At 35.8% G+C, this 20,696-nt stretch overlaps 1 protein-coding gene across 1 annotated transcript in view; it reads left to right on the top strand.

Moving 5' to 3' along the window:
* The window catches only part of SPINK5 (serine peptidase inhibitor Kazal type 5), a 271,657-nt gene that overhangs the window by 193,591 nt on the left and 57,370 nt on the right, over nucleotides 1-20,696 (top strand). The window contains exons 4-7 of the mRNA XM_039244507.1: nucleotides 2,921-3,041; nucleotides 4,515-4,540; nucleotides 8,082-8,209; nucleotides 10,097-10,169. Coding sequence (XP_039100438.1) covers nucleotides 2,987-3,041; nucleotides 4,515-4,540; nucleotides 8,082-8,209; nucleotides 10,097-10,169 — 282 coding nt within the window. The 5' untranslated portion in view covers nucleotides 2,921-2,986. The remainder of the gene's footprint in view (nucleotides 1-2,920; nucleotides 3,042-4,514; nucleotides 4,541-8,081; nucleotides 8,210-10,096; nucleotides 10,170-20,696) is intronic.

The raw sequence follows: 20,696 nt of genomic DNA, 5'->3' as shown, positions 1-20,696 counted from the left end.
TGTCAGAAACATGGAGTGATTAACAGAGTATGTGATGAATCACCTCTGGATTTAGAACATTCCTGAAATGAAATGGAGAAAAAGCTCTGATGTCAAGAGGCAGCTGGTTTTCCTTCCAATATTGGGAGTGCTTACTGAATCTTCTTTTGGCTCCCTCTCTTTATAGAAGAGGCTGTCTGTTCCATACTTCTTATTCATCATTTCAGGACGTACTGGGTGTCAGTGAGGAGCACTTTTCCAGTAAGAAGGAAACCAACTCCTCAACCTTTCCTCATAGCAGAGATTCTTTAGAGATGCAATAATCTCTTGTTCTTTTGTTCTACCCTCACATCATTTCCACTCCTGGGAATACTATCCATTTGAGCGAGGTTTGGGGTTCATTGGAGCATATTATACAGTCACCAATTCTGTAAGGCATTAAACTTTCTTGCCACCAGTAATAGAGTGTATTGTTGGGTCCCATTTCATATAATCTGACAAAGCAGATAAAAAATAAAAAATCGGTACTGGTGTGTCAATATTTAGAAGACAGTTGTACAGAGAAAGCTAAGGAACCAATGGTGATTGAAATCTTGCAATGACTTTGACAAGTTTTAAACAGCAAATGCTCTGATTTGTTTTAGGTTTTGTGATTTAGCGCATAATAAAATCAGGGTGCCGGGGTGGCTTGGTTAGTTGAGGATCTTACTCTTGATTTCAGCTCAGGTCATGATCCTAGGGTTATGGAATCAAGCTTTGTGTCAGGCTCTCACACTAAGTGTGGAGCCTGCTTAAGATTCTCTCTCTCTGTCTCTCTCTCTCTCTCTCTCTGTCTCTCCCCCCACCCCCGTCCTTCCCCTGCTGGCACTTGCATGTGTGTGCACGCTTCCTCTCTCTAAAATAAAACTTAAAAAAAAGATAACATAATAAAATGAAAAGGAGAATTTACATCTTGACTTTTTAATTTTAGTTCAGCATGTGTTGGGGGTGTTATTCCATGTTGAGTAAACTTAAGTCTATTGTTGAGGTCCATGTCCAAGAGATGCTGACTTTTCTTGGGATCTTTGAAATTACCTAATACAACTACATCATTGTAATAACATAAAAGTGCAAGACCAGCTATAATTAACTATACGACTTATCACTGTACTCAAAATTGCTCTAAGCCTTACACACCACACACACACACACACACACACACACACACACAGGAATTTCCTCTAACTCTTACACCAATTGTATATTGCAATTTTGTTACCCCTGTTTTGCATATTGGGAAACTGAGGCTGAGAAAAAATAAGTGAGTTGCCCAAGGCAAAACAGCTAGTAACTGGTGAGTCAAGATTGGACCCATGTCTACCATACGTTAAAGCCAGATTAATTTCCATCATCTTGTGCAGTTGCAAAGACAGGAAAAGAAACAAATTTCCTGACTCTCTGTTCCATTCTCTTTCTATTATGCTATGATGGATATCAATTTTCTAATCTGTAGCAGTAATGCAGTTTGAATTTGCTTTCCATAGGCACTCATTTTGCCAAACAATTAGCAAGAAACAAAGCACAGACCTTGAAACCAATGATTATACTTTTATAAGAAATAAGTTATTTCATTTTTAAAAAAGGAAAAGGAAATACTCTGGCTTTGATGGTATCCAGAATATTGACATCATTCTCAAATTGGCTAGCCTTAGATCAGTTTATGGAAGAATCTTTAAAAGGACTTTGATCCCATAAAGTTTAAAATTTTCCCTCTATGAATGTAGAGACCCTTTGGAGGACTGAATCAAACCATTAGGCTCTGGCTTCAGCCACTTTTACCTGATTTTTCAGGTGCTTTCTTGAGCTACTGGAGTAGAATAAGCTGGTAGACAAAAGGTGTTACTCATAAAATGGAAGAAGGAACTAAGGAGAAGATACTATCTCTAGAAAAATGGTACATTGATATGTTCGTATTTTTAAATGTTTTATTCTTTCTTTCCTTCTTGGGAGATCAAATAATGAGTCACTATAGGAGTAAACTAAATTTACAAGAAAACTGATTGAGGCAAATTTTTCAATCAGTAATTTGGGGAGTGATGGGTTGTGGATACTTAAAGCTGGTGACTGTAATGTTTATGATTACGATGTTTGGTTAGACTGAAAAATAAGGTGTTAGAATATAAAATGTCCTTCAGATTGAGGATTTTTAAAAGCAGTTATGTGCAAGCTTTGATTTCACACAGTTTCTGACTTAACTTACGTGTGCAGTGTGTGGAGTTGGAAAAAAGTGTTGAACTTGTGGTCTTCTTCATGTACTACCTCCAAGTCTTCCTTCTAAACTGTGAGCTCTTGGCAAAGTCAGTGTTCCTTTTCTGATTTTCAGCTTTCCCATGTACTCAGTGTTAGAATCTTGCTGGGTTGCCTCTGTGGGTTGTTAACTCTAACTCAAACATGAGTCCGTGGCACTGAACTGAGACACTTCAAAACATCTGCAGATGGAATCAACAGCTTCTCTTACTACAGGCAACTTTCTCCAGATGTGGGAATCTGTACGTCTCTACCCGACTAGTAGGGTAATCCATCTGTCTTCTTCCCTCCTCTCTCACTTATGAAGGGAGCCCAGTTAGAAACACGTTTGTCTGCAAAGTAATGTGTCTGGTCTTGGTGAAGAATTCAATTCTTACATAGGACTATGGAGTATTAAACTTTAATAAGGTTCTTGGACTCAATCTATTGCCTTTTGGGGGAGGTATCTTGAAAACATATTAGAAGTGTAGGAATAAACACTGTCTGTTCAAATCTGCTACCTTGACAGGATGCTAAAGGATGGAAACCAAATTAATGTGGTATATTAAGTCTAGCACGACCTTGAACAACTGGTTTTATAATGTTGGCTGTTGCTGTGGGTGTCAACCAGTATTTACCGGTATATAAAAACTAGGCTGCATCTCCACGGGTTCAGTCTTAGAGCACCAGCTGGTGAGCAATGCACGGAGCAGACTTGTAACCAACTTACGTCATCTTCAACATGAAGATAGCCACAGTGCCAATGCTTCTGACCCTGGCTCTTTGCCTTATACAAGGTGAGCGATTTGCATGTAATCTAAGCCTCTTGCCTCACATGGCAAAGCCCTAGGCAGGGACTTGTCTCTCTCCCCCTACTTCTCAAATGTCTATGCTTGTGTGTACGTATATATGTGTGTATGTATGATCTTGAAATATGTTGCCACATAGAATTTTGAAGAATTACATATGTGGCTTCATAAATAATTATGTTGTTATCTTTAGAAATGGCAAGTAGTTTGACATAAGCTGAAGTTTTATCCATGAGAAATCCTTCTATTAATTCTGTATTAGTTCTGAAAAGCTAATAGATTCTTCTTCATCTTTCCCTAACCAAGCATATCAATTCATATTGATAGGAATTATGTATGTAATAGATATTTAAAACTTAGATGTATATTTTATATATATAGTACTATATATAAACAATAAAGATCAAATTCAATCATCCATTTCTATTTTAAAGTAACACTGCCTTCTAGCATATTTCATTTTTGTAGTATCAAATCCTAAATGGATTGAAAACATCTTTCCTAAAGAGTAAGAGGCTTTTGTAAGAAGTAGAAGGTAAGTTTTTGCACTTGCTACTTGAATTTGAAGGAAACATGAATTGCCTAGGTTCAATCTTCTCTGAAGCATTTTTTTTAAAGAAAACCTCAGAGATCAAGAGTCTGGAGGATATTATACATAAATGATGCCCACTTTCCTAAAATAAGTGCGGAAGTACAAAAGGAAGTCTGTTGGGGCACCTGGGTGGCTGAGTCAGTTAAGCGTCCGACTTTGGCTCAGGTCATAAACTTGCTATCCATGGAGTTCGAGCACTGCATCAGGCTCTGTGCTGACAGCTCAGTGCCTGGAGCCTGCTTTTCATTCTGTGTCTCCCTCTGTCTCTGCCGCTCCTCCGCTCGCACTCTGTCTCTCTCTCTGTCTCAAAAAATAAACATTTAAAAAAAGGGGAGGAAAGAGTCTGTTAATAAGAGAGTATAATAGCCTGGGATTTTAATTATTCTTAACTTCTGTCAAATCTCTAATTTATGTAGCTGTAATAAGGAGGCAGATTTACCAGAATTCAGAAATTTTAATTTTATCTGTATATATGATATAAACTTTATGCTACATTTTATTTTTAAATTATAATTGATATGATATATTTGATATTTGTTGTATTATAATTTTAAGATAGGCCTCCCATACTTTGCTGTGAAAGGATCTGTTTGAAATCAGGTATTTTGAGGAGGTAAGAAAGTATATGAGTATTATTTTCCAAAGTAATTAGGCCTTTATGAGTGACTGGACCTCTGTGAGTGTGTGTGCTGATTTCTTGGTGCAGTGCCCTCATCTTAGTTGCCATCGTAAACTGTAATGTGTTCAGAAACAATTTGTGGTTTTATAACATATTGCCATTAATATAAGCAAGACACTGCACTGAGTGAAATGTTTATTTATTGAATAGCCTACATTCCTTAACTTTGGTTTCTGTATTTTTGTCCCAGATGCTGTCAGTGAGGATGAAAATCAGGTTAGTCCTGCTTTTTCTGTTCATTGAATCCATTCCAAGATCTCTAAAGAAAAATGATCTGTGGCCAACACCTTCACATTAATAATACAGACATATTATACTGATAGGTACTAATAGCTTTTGTTAAAAACAGAAACAAGTCTTTATGAAGGAAGACATGAATCACACAGGCACGCACATCAACGTAGTAGTGATGATGGTTGTCTGCGAGAGGCAATCTCCCGTGCTAAGGGAGTGCTTTACAGTTCCACAAACAGGGGCACCTGAGTGGCTCAGTTGGTTAAGCTTCCAACTCCTGGTTTCGGCTCAGGTCTTGATCTCACAGTTCGTGAGTTCCAGCCCCAGGATGGGGTCTGTGCTCAAGGCGCAGAGCCTGCTTGCGATTCTCTCTCTGCCCCTCTGCCCCTCTCTCTCTCTGTCTCCCTCTCAAAATAAATAAACTTAAAAAAAATTCCATAAACAAACCAGTGAATTAGTATTGTTCAGTTTAACAGCTGAAAAAGTCATAACACACATAGGAAACTGAAGTGCGTGCTCCTGTGATTATTGGGTATAAAGGGGTTGTCTGTACCTAGTATATATTTGTATGTGTATGTCAGCATTTGTATTTCATATTTCATTTGTCAGACCCTGTTTGAGATGTTGGGGATATTGGAAAATAAGGAAACAGACAGGAACCCAGCCCTTGTGGAAGTTGCATCTTAGTGGAGGAAAAGAGAGAAGTTAATGAGTAAATTAATAAAATATAGAGTATAGTTTTACAGGAAAAAAATGGAGTAGGATGGATGATAGAAATTTCTGGGGATGGAGGCAGTATCAGTTCTCCTTTGGATAGTCAAGTAAGTTTTCTCCGAAAAGATAGCATTAAAATAAAGATCTAAAGCCCAAAGCCCGACCCGGGGCTCCATCTCACAAACCATGACATCATGACCGAAGCCAAAATCAAGAATCAGACCCTTAACCGACTAAGCCACCCAGGCACCCCCTCTAGAAAATCTCACCATAATCTCTATTATTTCGTCTTAAGTTTTCTGTTTACAGAGAGGCTCAGAAACCTCTATGGAATAAGTAGGGTAGTAGAGGAGAGTAGAAAAAAAGTTGGATTTGGGGGAATCAAAGAGCATGCTCACTGTGCATGAAGCCATAATTTTCCTTTTCTGACTCTATGAAAATGGGTGGAGATTTCTGGTGGATAGTTCTAATTTTTGCAACTGTGACTTTGTACAAACTCTGTTTCTTTTAAAAATAAATTTAGCCACCCTTTTTGTTGGCATAGGCAAGAAGAACACAAAGAAATAATTATGTCTCTGGAAATAGTTCTGATAACAGTTTTTATATATTTTATCAGAAATGCAAAGTATTGATTTAGTCTTTCTTATGGTGCTGGAATCTTATTTTCTAAATTGGGTTCTTGATAGCACCAGAAAAGCATGTTGAATGTTATAAACATGAGCCAGAATAGCACAGAAAAGCACTGTAGTAATCTGCAGGGATCTTTACCATATATTTAAATTTGTCATGGCAGAAGGGTTATTATAGAGTCAAAAGGACCTTGTTAGTGCCCTAACTCAGAATGGAGGTAACACCAGTTCTTAGAGGATTTGTATTATCATGTTGGACAAAGGACAGTAGAAGACAATGAGCTACGTCATAGCCAGTGAAGGAAAGAGCTTAGCCCTGGAGGCCTTTAGGTTTTCTGAGACATGTAGAGAAGACATACACAACAGCAACAGTAACAAAACAAAACAAAGTGAAAACAAGCCAAGGACTGTTTTTCCCAGGGAAATACCCACCTCCTGCTTTTAATTTTTATGGCCTTTTTCTGTTTCCCAAGAGATACATTGGATTATTTCATAACTCAGAAAAACAGCATTGAGTTCTGTCTTAACTCACAAAGGATATGTTTCTATCACAGAAAACACCAGACTCTTCTCTATATGAAAAAGTTGTATCTAGATTTTATGGAATCAGATCTGTTTGGCAAGCTAAGCAGTAACTTGCAATGTTGGCATAAAATACTATAGAATCAGGGGCACCTGGGTGGCTCAGTCGGTTAAGCATCTGACTCTGAGTTTTGGCTAAGGTCATGATCTCACAGTTTATGAGTTCAAGCCCTCAGACCCTGCTTGGGATTCTGTCTCCCTCTGCCCCTCCACTGCTCATTTTCTCTCTCTCTCTCTCTGTCTCTCTAGCTCTCACTCTTGCTCTCGCTCTCTCTCTAAATAAATAAATAAACTTAAAAAAATAGATACTGTAGAATCAGAGACTAGACAGATATCAAGAGACCCAGTCATCAGTCTGTTGCCAGAAATTATTGCTGTGCTATTCAGATAAATAGTGATAATCATTTTCTGAGATATTTTAGTAGGTCACCATTAGCAAAATTTCCCAGGGCTTGTCTCTGATCTGATATTATTTAGTTATTCTTCTTCACCATTTATCATTCTGCTAGTGCTACCAACTGTTTCCCATGTTGAAAAGACTAGGTGAAGTACATCATTATCCTTAGTCTCCATGAGATGGTAAGCACAATTTAGTCAAGGATGCTTCTGCCTCATTGCTCTATCCATGCACCTAGCTATATCGGTGGCACCTAGCAAAGTATATTCATATCATAATGAGTTTTTGTTAACTGATTGAATGATTATTATAAAGACATAGGAGGCCAGACAATTCTATGGCCAATTCTTTGGAAGAGGCCATATTTGTCAGAGTTGGATGCAAAGGTATTTAATTTTTTTTTTTCTGATACAAACATCTTGAAGCAGTATTTTTTTGGCAAAATCAAAACAAAATTTAAAAAACCCACAGAGCTTAGATTCTAAAGGATAGCTCTAAATACTTAGTGGATTTTATAAACTAATAGCAAGTATGACATATTAAATTAGTTTTTTATGAGATAGTGCAAATGCACCGTTGATTTTAAGTTCCTAAAAAAGTGACATATAGCAAACCTTCCCTAAAATATATCGAATTAACTTTTTAAGTAGTCTTTTCATGTTCCCTTTGACAGCAGTTATTATTGACCTACTGTGTGCTGGGTATCTTATATGCATCATATTCCAATAATAATAATAGCAACAATAATAATAAAGGAGGAGGTGAGGAGGAGAATGTAATTATTGATTATTTACTATGTATCAGGCATCTTTGAAGACTTTACACAGTTACAGTATTTAATCCTCACATACATTTAATGTATGAAGTTATAGCCTCTATTTTTATAGATAGGGTAAGTTATCCATTGAGAAGTTAATTTGAGAAGGCTACTGGGCTTGTGAATGACAACCCTGGAATATGAAGTTATGTCTTTTTCCATTTTACTAACTGTTTTAGATGAATGCTTATTAAGTGAATTTTCAATTTCCAAGGGACAATCTAGTCATTATTTACATTTGTGTTATTTGTGTCAGTTGAGTGAATGGCTTCTATATAAAGCAGGTAGTGGTGACTAAATAATATTGCTCAAGGAAATTCTTAGAAGGTAAAGCCTTGGTTTGATGAGATTCAGTAAACACACTTTTTAAAATCTTTTTCTTAGGAAACATGCAATGAATATCGGCCATTGATGAAAAATGGAAAATTATTTTGTTCCCAAGATAAAAAACTTTTTCAAAGCCCAGATGGCATGGCATTCATCAGCAGATGTGCCATGTGCAAAATGATACTGTGAGTAAAAGTCCTCTTTCTTTTAAGTGTTTGAGTTACCAGCTATTCTTTGAACTAGTAAATGTATTCATTTTATATCCCATCAAATGTACTTTTCTAAACCTAAATGCTTAGCAGATCAGCAGATCTCTTTGACACCCCTTATCAGGTGAAGTTGGATAAGTACCTCCTACCTGGAAAGATTTTTTTTTAACTTACACTTATTTATTTATTTAGAGAGAGAGAGAGAGCACAATAGTGAGCGGGAGAGGGGCAGAGAAAGAGGGAGACAGAGAGAGAGAATACCAGTCTGTGCTGTCAGCACAGAGCCCTGTGTGCGGCTCAGTTTCATGAACCTTGAGATCATGACCTGAGCTGAAATCAAGAGTTGGACACTTAAATGACTGAGCCACCCAGGTACCTCCTAGAAAGATTTTTAAATCACTCAAATGGCATTCCAAAACATTCTGGAGGGTAGAGGGTTAATACCTTACATAGCACTTAACAGTCTTTTGAGGATGTATTTCCAATTTGAGTTTCCTGACCTGGGAAAAAAGAATTCTTAGTTGTGTTAAGCCCTGACTCTGTGGTACCCTCAGGACTGAGAAAAGCCACTCCCCCTGGGAATGATGCCAAACTCTCCTTATGGCAGCCAACCAGTAGAGGCTTTAAGCAGGAAACACCCTGCACTCTGACCCTGTGAGCTCTCAATGTCTATAGACATCTAGGATTACACTAGGATGAGATGGTCTAAAGAATTCATTTTATTTTCTACAACTCTGCAGCTCAGAAAGGGTGAGCATCCTGGAAGTTTACCAACGTCTCTGTAATGCTTCTTAACTTGACTTCCTTCTCTTCAATGACACCCACAGGTGGAAGAAGGCTTGTTATCAATAGAAAATCCTCAAATCAAAATGTTCTATTTCGTTTTTGAACAGGGAGGGCATCTTTAATTTCTGACCACCATCAAAACTTCACCACTGATACTAAGCCAACCCTAAGCTTATCCATTTAAGATAATTATGTTATAATTAGCTTCTTAAATGCTAATTAAATCGCAGGGGATTTAATTTGACATAGTCAATAATATTGGGATAATGAAGCTATGATCACACATGCTGCTCCTAGTGAAGAAACTGTGGGAAGATGAAGGAAAAAAAGCAAGACTTAGAGGGTGGGGATGGGGAAGACCTATGGCAAGTTATTCCCTTGAAACCTGAATGTCTACCAGCAGGTGTGTTATTTACTACAAAGCTGCCTCCTTGTTACATATGTTACATAAGATGTCTTGAAAGGAGCCTGAAACTATGGATCTAGTACATTTATTGAAAAATAATTTAAAACAAAGATAAAATGCCTTGAGACGTACAAGGCAGTTTATCTCTTTGAAGTCATTCGCTCAATTATTACTTTTATTACCTATTTAAATTATGGTGAAATATACTTGATTTCTTCAACTGGAAAGGAAACTGGGCAAGGCATAAAAGCTATCCTCAAACTTCGGAATTTGCTCTGTGGGACCTTAAAGTATAGAACCAGAAACAAAACAGACAGATTTTTGGTTCAGTGTGAATATGGCCTTTCAACGAGACTATTCCAACAGTGGCAGAGACGGCTTTTAGAGTTGGTGACCAGCTAGATGTTGAAAGCATTTAAAGCGGTGGGGGAGAAGTCATTGTGCAGTTAAAGGTAAAGATTCTTGCCTTCTGTAGAACCATATCTGAGATATTTTTCAGTACTGAGGAGACATTTATGGTACCTTTGCTCATTTCTGCGCATACCTCCACTTCTGATATACCTGACTGAGCTTAGGAGAAGAGTCAAAATTAAGTTTGACATGTATGCTATTATCCCCAAAACTGGGAAAACATATCTAAGCAAGCTATGCTTTTCCTTGCTCTCTTTCAGGGAAAAAGAAGCAAAATCCCAGAAAAGGGCTAGGCATTTAACAAGAGCCACTCAGGCCACTGCCCCAGAAACGGTGAGATTATTTGAAGTCAGCTTGTCATATTTGCTTTCAAGATTATGTTTGGCTATTTAGAACTGTTTGTTTATTTCCCAGTTACTAGGTCATACCTGTTGTGAAGCCAACTACTTAGAAGGGAGGGAACATGGCTTAGTCCAGGGGTGGGCTAACTATCTGGTACAGCTTGTCCCTACGCCCAACCCAGGACATAACTCTCAGGAAACATTTTGGCCACTGACAGATGCTAAAAGGTGGAGTAAGTGAGTGTGATGTCTGCCTTCCATAGCCACTTCTCATTCTTCCTGTCCTGTCTGAAAGCTTTAGCAAGAGCTTTCATGGAACTATTAGAACTAAGTTCAAATCTCAGAATTCTTACTTATTGTCTGTGTCGCTTGGACAACTCATGTGTCTCTGGGTCTCAGCTTTTTCATCTGTGAAATGGAATGTGGATCAAATCAGAAACTAAGTTTAAGAAGCCAAGTACAGGGTTTAACATGTGTTACCAGGCATCTGATTCCTTTTCTTTCTTTTTTCTTTTCTTCCTTTACTTCTTACTGCATGTCCTTTCCGATACCTGTAGTTTCCCTAACTCAACTAGATTTGCTTGTTTATATCTATTTTGTAGATTGGAATACAAGCTAATATTTGTTTGAGAAAAACATTCTGTGGTAAAAAAAAAATTTAATAAAAAATCAAATAAAATGAAAGAAACTGCATAGCTACCAGCCACCACACAATGATTTCAGTTTTTAATATTTTTTATATATACACAATTTTTGTAGTTCTACAAAAAATAGAAATTCTAGACCCAGGCTGAGGGAAATTTCTAGTGTACACTGTGTCACAGTAAGTTATTGACAAAGCTGGGTTAATACTAGGAATCCTGACAATTCGTATCACTCCAGATTACCTCTATAGTTTCTTTTCCAATATCTTCTTTCCCCTCTTCTTCTCCTGTCCCTGACACATAATTAAAATGATCAGTCACGGGAGGCACACCCAAATTACTGTAACATCCCTGGGCTAACCAAGGTAAAATTTTCCCTGTCAATGTTACTCAGGATGTCTGAGAATCTTAGCCTCCACAGTAAACCTAGTCAACCAAATTCTTTGCTTGAACTCAACCAGTCTCAGTTTTAAAACAATAACACACTCGCCACTCAATTGGTCAATCACTGAAAATCCTTTATCTGAGCAAAAACAAGCTTCTTCTGTGCCCTGTAACATCTATGGAGATCAGAAAGGTTCACCGGTAAGTTCCAATTCTGCCCTTATTGGTCACATTTAGAGAGAGGCTCCTTCAGCAAGATCTATTCTCTTTCTCCACCTTCTCTTCCCCATCTTTCTCCTTCATGAGAAACTAATAAATGATGTTTTAAAATATAAAATACAAGCAAATACAAACCAAAATCTGAATTACACAAACATACCAATTCTAACAAAGCTATTTCTAAATATTGCTAGTCAGGTGTTTTCACGTGTAAGCATATATTTACTGAATTTTAATCAAGTAGGACGTCTAAGAAAATTTGAAATTTTAAGATGTTATACCTTTCTATAATCATTTTATGCCTGAGTTACATAATTTTTACCTCCTAAGTTCTTATGGTTACTTATTTTGCCACCTAGGAAAGTACTTGTAAATTAAGGTAGTTCATATTTGTCTCTGGGTCTTTCAGGTAACTTCTGTTTAGATTTTTACTTATTTGTGTTTGAATGGGTTCATGTAATTATACTGTTATTGTTGTTACTTTCTACTATAAGAGAGAAAAATCTACCCATTTTTTGTGCTTAGATTCTTCACATCAAAAATCAACCCTGATCCTCACTTTCGGGGTAAGGTGTTTTTCAGTTCAAGAAGTTTCCTCCTACAGACATTCTTTCTCTCTTGCATCATCAATTTCTCCTTCACTAGTATGTCATTTTTTTCATTTTCCAACTCTAATATCCATTCCATCTACAACTCTCATTGGTGTTGCCTCCAAAATATATCCCAAATATGACTCCTTTTTACCATTTCATTTCTTTTTTTTTTTTTTTTTTTTTTACCATTTCATTTCTATCACCCTCATCCAATTCCTCATAATCTTTAGTGTATTTGGTCTGTGCAGAGACTATTTTTTAATTGATTGATTCATTTATTTATGATTTAGGTTGTCAATTGTGTAGAATATTAAGTTTATATGTGTGTATGTGTGTGTTTCTAAGTATTCTGTTTAGATGAGTTCATTGCTTTAGTAATTAATAAGGCAAGTCCCTTTACTTAATTCATCTTTTTCAAAGTTGACTGAGGTATGCATAGATGTGTATTTTCCCATGTATTACAAATAAATAGTTTATTCAGTTTATGGAAAATCTAACTTGAGTTTGGGAACCCAAAGTGATTAGGGATACAAAGAATTTGTAAATTAATTTGAGTAAAATTGAATTTTTAAAAGATGTTTATTTATTTTTGAGAGAAACAGAGTGTGAGTGGGAAAGGAGCAGAGAGAGAGACACAGAATGTGAAGCACGCTCCAGGCTCTAAGCTGTCAGCACAGAGCCAGATGTAGGCTGTGAACTGACAAACCACGAAATCATGACTTGAGCAAAAGTTGGACGTTTAACAGACTGGGCCACCCAGGTGCCCCTAAAATTGACTTTTTATAGGAGTAACTTGACCAACTCAAGAACACAGAATACCTTATCATTAATTCATAATAATTTCTGTGTACTTCATGGAGTCTATATTCTCAACAGAGATTTTTATAATTTTTGCTAATGCCTACAAAATTTATAATTTTATTGCTATTTTCATTGGTATTTTATTTATGGTGTTTCTATCTGGTTATTGTTGGTATAGAAAAATTCTTTTGATTTCTATAGGTTAATCTTACACTGAACAGCTTTATGATATCTTCTGTTAATTCTGATAGTTTATCTGTTAATTCTATCATTTTTTCTTGGTAGTTGATCACATTATCTGCGTAATACGAGATGGTAGGTGTTTCATAACTTCCTTTTGGATTTCATCACTACTTTATTTCTTTCTCTTTTCTTATATCATTGGCCAGGATCTTGAATTCAATAGTTAAATAGTAGTGATGATAATGAACATCAGATTGCCCTCTCTTCATATATTAAAAGGAATATATCTAAAGTTTCTCCATTAAGTATGTTTACTGTAGGTGTTTTTAAAATAAATTAGAGCAAGTTAAAAAATTTCTTTCTATTCTTAATCTTCTAAATCTGTTTTGATCATTATCAAATGCCATTTCTGCAACTATTGAAATAATTTTCTAATTTTTCTCTTTCAGTCTATTAATGTAATAAATTTCTTGATAAATTTGCTAATATTAAACTATTCATGTTTTCTTAGGGCAAATCATACTTAGCCATGATATATTTCCAAAGCACTGTTGAATTTGAATAGTCAGTATTTAGAAAATTTGAAACTGTTCATAAGTAAAATGAGTGTATACTTTTCTCTTTTTAAGTATTCATATCTGGTTTTGAAATCAATATCAATTACCTCTAATTACCCTTAGAGGTGGCACTTAAGGTTATAGCTGAAAAACAAGGTTAGCAAATCCTTTCCCCAAAAAGCAATTATAAATCTAGACAAAATTGACCAAAACAATCATTATAACACTCTGGAAATTGACCAGCAACCTATGTCAATCTGATAAGCATTTATGCTTGAAAAACTGCTAAACTTTGATTTTAGAACAATGCGAGTCTGTGATGTTCTTACTGAGGGATACTCTTATTACTGGGTTGGTATAGAATGTGTACCAGCCAGGCAGGCTATGAGGGTCAGCAACTGCACTGTCTTATTGAAGTAATTTAGGGCAGTGAGGAACAATTATATCCAGAGATGCTTTCAATAGATGTCACGATCTTCACCCAGAGTGAGGACAATGGCCTGAAGTGGTAACATGATTGAGGCAAGCATGTTCCTGGCTGAGTCTTCACACATAGGCAGCAGAGAGCCAAGAAAGACCGAGCAATTCACAAAGTCTTAGCTGGCCATAATATTGTGCACAACCACTTAAGAAAACACACATGAGAAAAATCCCAGGGGAAAGCAAATCCTAGGTAGATGCAAATATATTCTGAATTTTGAATGCCCTCCCCCATATGCACAGACCTGTCTACAGGAAATGAAAACCTTACTAGTTTGAGATGTTTGAGCACAAACTATCTCTAATCATTTGCCATCCGCTAAGCTATAGAGATATGGAAACAAAAACCTAAAGACCCAATCTTTTTTTTTTAAATGTTTTATTTATTTCTGACAGAGAGAGAGACACGGCATGAGCATGGGAGGGTCACAGAGAGAGGGAGATACAGAATCTGAAACAGGCTCCAGGCTCTGAGCTAGCTGGTCAGCACAGAGTCCAACGCGGGGCTTGAACCCACCAACCATGAGATCATGACCTGAGCCAAAGTCGGACACTTAACTGACTGAGCCACCCAGGCACCCTGAGACCCAATCATAAAAAATAAATAAATAAAACCATAAACATTTTCTTAACGGAGGCATCAACAGCTCCACATGACAGCAAGAAATCAGAGCCAAAGATGCAAATAAGCAATAAAACAGCAAAGATATTCTTTATGGTGAAATCATTATCCAAAATGTCCAGTCTTCAACAAAAATTATGAAATATGAAACTAGTAACTGGAATGTAGAGACTTTATTTTTTACTGGAATGTATGACCCATACTCAGGGGGAATAAAAGCCAGTGGAAACTATCGGAGTGTCTCTGGAGGTTAGATTTTGCAGACAAGACTTGAAGCAGCTATTTTCAATGTGTTTAAATAGTTTAAACTATTAATAGTAATTAACAGAAAGTATAATAATAATTAACAGAAAGTATAATAACAAAGGATAAATAAATGCACATTTCCAATAAATAGAGATGGAGATAGACAAAGATATATATCTCAAATAGAAATTTTGGAGTTGATAGCATAACTCACATAAAAAATTCAGTAGGAGGCTCAATAAAAAAAGAATTGAGGCTGCATAAAAAAAGAATTAGTAAACTTGTAGAGAGATAAATAAAAATTAACAATGGAAGTAGAAAAATATTGGTTAAAAATGGACATAGTCAAAGAGTCCCTGAGGTAGCAAGTATGTCAATACATGTGCAATAGAAACACCAAAAATAAAAGAGATCAAATAGACAGAACAATTGTTTGGAGGAATAATGGCCTGAAATGTATCAAGTATGATTTTTAAAAAATTACTCTTCACATTCAATAATTTCAACAAGTCCCATATAGGATGAATACAAAGACATCAACCCCTAAGCCTATCATGATTAAAATGTTGAAATCAAGAGAAAAATTTTAAAATGGAAAAAGAAAAATGACACATTCTATATAATGGTTATAATTAATGACTGGTTTCTCATCTAGAATAATAAAAGCCAGAAGATAATGGTATGACATGCTTAAACTGTTGGGAATAAAATGTTTATCCATATTCTATATTCACCAAAATTAACCCATAAAAATTAAGTCAAATAGAGACACTTCCAAATCAGTGAAATTAGAGAAAATTTGTTGCTTTCGGACTAGTTTTATAAGTAATAATAAGGGTAGTCCTTTAGATGAAAGGAAATTACTTCTAGATGGTAACTTGGATTTACAGAAAGAAGTGAAAAGAACCAGAAATGGTAAATATATGGGTTAATATGAACTACTTTATAAACATATTTCCCTTATTTTTACCTACTTTCTTTTAACAATATAATATTTTGTAAAGCAATAATTATAATGCGGTTTTATTGGGTGTATAAATAAAATATTTTAGATAACCATAGTACCAACGGGAATAAAGGAAATAGAGCTATGTAGGGGAAAAATGTCTATATTTTACCAGAATTAAATATTAATCTGTAATCGATTGTGATAAACTTGGATGAATATGATAATCACTAGAATAACCAAGAAGAAAATGACATCTATGATAAATGTTAAAACTCAACAGAAGTATTAAAAAGACACACTAGAAATATTTAACCCAAAAGAAGGCTGTAATGAAAGAACAGAGAAGTAAAAAGGACAAGAGTATATTGAAAACAAACATAGTGAATATAAATATAACTATATCAATAATTATTCTTAATGTAAATGATGTAAACTTTCTGATTAAAAGCCAGAGATTGTTGAATGATAAAAAGAAAAGCAGCTATAAACTGTCTCCAGTAGATACTCCTTAGATCCACAGACACAGGACTCTGAAATGAAGAGTGATACCATGACAAATATAACACTAGAGAGCAGGATTTGCTATCCTACTAACAAAATAGATATTAAGTCAAATATTATTGGAGACAAATAGGGACGTTTTATAATTTTATTTTTTTTAATTTTTTTTTTTTTTTAAGAGAGAGAGTGTGAGCGGTGGGGCAGGCAGAGAGAGGGACAGAAGATCCGAAGCGGGTTCTGCAGGCTCTGTGCTGACAACAGTGAGCCTGATGCGGGGCTCGAACTCACAAACTGTGAGATCATGACCTGAGCTGAAGTCAGACACTCAACCAACTGAGGCACCCAGGCGCCCCTGGACATTTTGTAATTTTAAAAGTATTAATACACCAAGAGATATAACAGTTATAACTGTATATGCTCCTACTAACAGAAGCTCAAAATGTGTGAAACTAAATATGCTATGATGAAAGAAAGAGACTTCTCAACAATAATAGTTAGAAATTTTAACACTCGGGGCGCCTGGGTGGCTTAGTCGGTTAAGCGTCCGACTTTCGCTTAGGTCATGATCTCGCGGTTCGTGGGTTCGAGCCCCGCGTCGGGCTCTGTGCTGACTGCCGGCTCAGAGCCTGGAGCCTGTTTCAATCTGTGACTCCCTCTCTCTCTGACCCTCCCCTGCTCGCGCTGCCTCTCTCTCTCTCCTAGAAATAAATAAAACATTAGAAAAAAAAAATTTTAACACTCTGCTTTTAAAAGTTGAAAGAACAACTAGACAAAATATCATCAAAGATATAGAATACTTGAACAACACTATGAACTAACTAAAATATAGAGAGTATTTCCTCAATGATTGCAGAAGGTACATTCTTTTCAAGAAACAATAGAACATTCTGCAAGATAGACTATATACTAGGATATGAAATATCTCAATAATTTATTTTTATTTTTATTTTTTTAGAGAGAGTGAGAGAGAGTGTGAGTGGGGGAGAAGGAGGAGAGGGAGAGAGAGAGAATCTTAATCAGGCTTCATGCTCAACCAGAGCCCAATGTGGAGCTTGATCCCACAACCCTGGGACCATGACCTGAGCAGAAATCAAGAGTTGGGTGTTCAGGGGCGCCTGGGTGGCTCAGTTGGTGGGGCGTCTGACTTTGGCTCAGGTCATGATCTCACGGTTTGTGGGTTCGAGCCCCGCGTCAGGCTCTGTGCTGACAGCTAGTTCAGAGCCTGGAGCCTGTTTCAGATACTGTATCTCCCTCTCTGATCCTCCCCTGCTCAAGCTGTCTGTCTCTCTCTCTCAGAAATAAATAAAACATTAAAAATTAAAAAAAAAAAAGAGTTGGGTGTTCAACCGACTAGGTGCCCCACCTAGGTGCCCCATCTCAATAAATTTAAAAGAATTAAAACCATACAAAGTATATTTTCTGAAAAATAGAATTTATTACAAAGCCAACAAGAGAAAGAAATAATGGAAATCCCCAAATATTTGCATATTAAAGCAGCATACTTCTAAAAAATTGATGGATAAAAGAAACAATCTTCAGAGAAATTAGAACACAATTTGAATTGAATAAAATTTTTAAAAACATAGTATTTTGAAACTTATGTGTTTAGCTAAAGCATCACATAGAGCTTTAAATGCATAAATCAGAAGAAAGTTCACAAGTTAATACTCTTAACCTCCACATGAGGCAACTTAGAAAAAGAAGAGCAGGGGTACCTGGGTGGCTCAGTCTGTTAAGCCCCAGACTTCAGCTCAGGTCATGATCTCATGGTTTGTGAGTTCGAGCCCTGCGTTGGGCTCTGTGCTGACAGCTCAGAGCCTAGAGCCTGCATTGGTTTCTGTGCCTCTCTCTCTCTCTCTGCCCCTCCCCTGTTCATGCTTGCTCACTCACTCTCTCTCTCTCTCTCTCTCTCTCTCTCTCAAAAATAAACAAACATTAAAACAAAAGAAAATAATTTAAAAAAAAAAAAGGAAAAAGAAGAGCAAACTAAACCTCAACCAAGCAGAAGGAAGGACATGATAAAGATTAGAGCACAAATCGATAAAATACAAAACTTTATTAAAACAATAAAAAAAGTTAATAAGCAAAATATTGGTTCCTTGAGAAGATTAACAAAGCTGACAAACCTTTAAATAAATTGACCTTAGAGAGAGACAGAGAGAGAGAGAGAAGACAATACTTACCAAAATCAGGAATGCAATATGAGATATCAATATATGGCCTGGAGAAATTATAAGGATTATAGTAGAGTATTATGAACAAATTAGTGCCACAAAAAAAGTAGACAACTGACATGAAATGGAAAAAATCCTAGAAATAAATGAATTAGTAAAAACTGACCCAAAAATTAGGAAATCATAATAGATGTATAGCAGGCAAAAAAAAAAAAAATTGAAATCATGATTTAATCAAAGAAAAGTTCAGACTTTATTGTTGATCCCCACCAAATACTGAAAGAAGAAATAATACCAATGTTTTATAGACTCATTCGGGAAATAGAAGAAGTAACAGCCAGTATTATTTTGATACAAAATCCAAAGGAAGCGGGGCACCTGGGTGGCTCAATTGGTTAAGCGTCCATCTTTAGCTCAGATAATTATCTCAGTTTATGGGTTCGAGCCCTGCATCAGATTCTGTGCTGACAGCTCAGAGCCTGGAGCCTGCTTCAGAGTCTGTCTTCCTCTCTCTCTGCCCATCTTCTGTTCATGCTCTTTCTGTCTCTCTCTCTCAAAAATAAATAATAAACTTTTTTTAAGTTATAAAAAAACAAAGGAAGATAACCCAACTACAGAAAACCACTGGCAAATATTACTTATAAACATACATGGAAAAATTTCTAACAAAATATTAGTAAACAGAATACACAACATAAAAAGGATAAAACCATGACCAAGTGGGAATTATTCTAGGAATGCAAGATTGGTTTAACAACAGAAAATCTACTACACCACATTGATAAAGGACAAAACTACATGATTATTTCAATAGATGCAGAAAAGGCATTTAACAAAATCCCACACTCCTTCAAGATAAAACACACTCTCTCTTTCCACCCCACTGATGTGGAAACATATGTCCATACAAAGCCATGCATGTGGATATTCATAACAGCATTCTTTTTAATGATCCCAAACTAGAAATGATCTAAGAGTCTGAAAGTCCACTGGTGATGGATAAAGAAAATGAACTACATTTATAGAATGAAATATTATTCTGAAACAAAAAGAAAGTACTACTGATATTGTTATGACTTTCACATTAGGCAAAGTGAAAGCTAAAATCAAACAATTGGATATTTACTATTCCATTTATACGAAATATACAGAAAAGGTAAATTTATAGTCAGAAAAGTCTGTGGTTGCCTAGGTTAGAGCTGGGAATGAGGATTAATTGTAAATGGTCACAAGGGAAAGAAACTCTTGGGGTGACAGACATATTCTAAAACTGAGTTATGGTGATGGTTATAAAACTCCATAAATTAACCCCCAAATCATTGAATTATACACTTAAAATTCATGAATTTTGTGTTAAGTAAAACCTAAGTAAAACTGTCTATAATTGGTTTTCAGTTTACATACTTTCTCAATTTTTGGAATAACTTATAAATTATTATTATTCAGTATTAGTTTTCCTTTTAACTTAAAACTTTGAAAAATGGATTTTAAGGCTATTAGGACTGTGGCATTTTGGGGAGGGAATATCTCAGACCAGTATATCAGTTAGATTAATGCTTACTGGTCTGTTCAACTTTTTTAATTAAACAATGGAGGGTGTTTTACACTTTTCTTTTAGCCATATCTCCATTTTGGTTTTCAGATGTTTTAGCATATGGACACTCCTAATTTGCTTTTATTATATGTATATCTCAACATTTGCACAGTTATTTTCAATGATTATTGCTTGTATTTTTTATTTCCATCTTCTCTTTTTCTTGTCAGTTGTACTAGAAATCTATCATATCAGCTCTTTTGTTAATCTTCTCTATTGTTTATATTATTTGTGTCACTCATTTTTGTTTCTATATGCTTGCTCTCCTGCACATTCTATAATGGATTGCTACTAGGAATACCTAGTTTTAAAATTTTTAACTTTTAAAATTTTATGACAAAGGTATTTAAAGATATTAATGATTACCTATCTCAAGATTTGTACTTCAAGTGTTTCCGTTTGTCATTCTTTGCCAGAGATTCCTTAAATTTTCCTCCCTTGCTAAGTTATTTAGTATTACATTATTTGATTTTCAAATATGTGGCACTTAACCTATTTTAAATTAACTTTGATTTTATCAAATTTTGGTCAGAGAACATAGACCATATGACATTGATCCTTCGGAATTTCCT

This window comes from Hyaena hyaena, unplaced genomic scaffold (assembly GCF_003009895.1).
Source record: "Hyaena hyaena isolate Hyena2069 unplaced genomic scaffold, ASM300989v1 scaffold_241, whole genome shotgun sequence".
In the NCBI taxonomy this organism is placed as follows: domain Eukaryota; kingdom Metazoa; phylum Chordata; class Mammalia; order Carnivora; family Hyaenidae; genus Hyaena; species Hyaena hyaena.
Note: the sequence above shows the minus strand (reverse complement) of the source record. Positions and strands in the feature narration are given on the sequence as shown.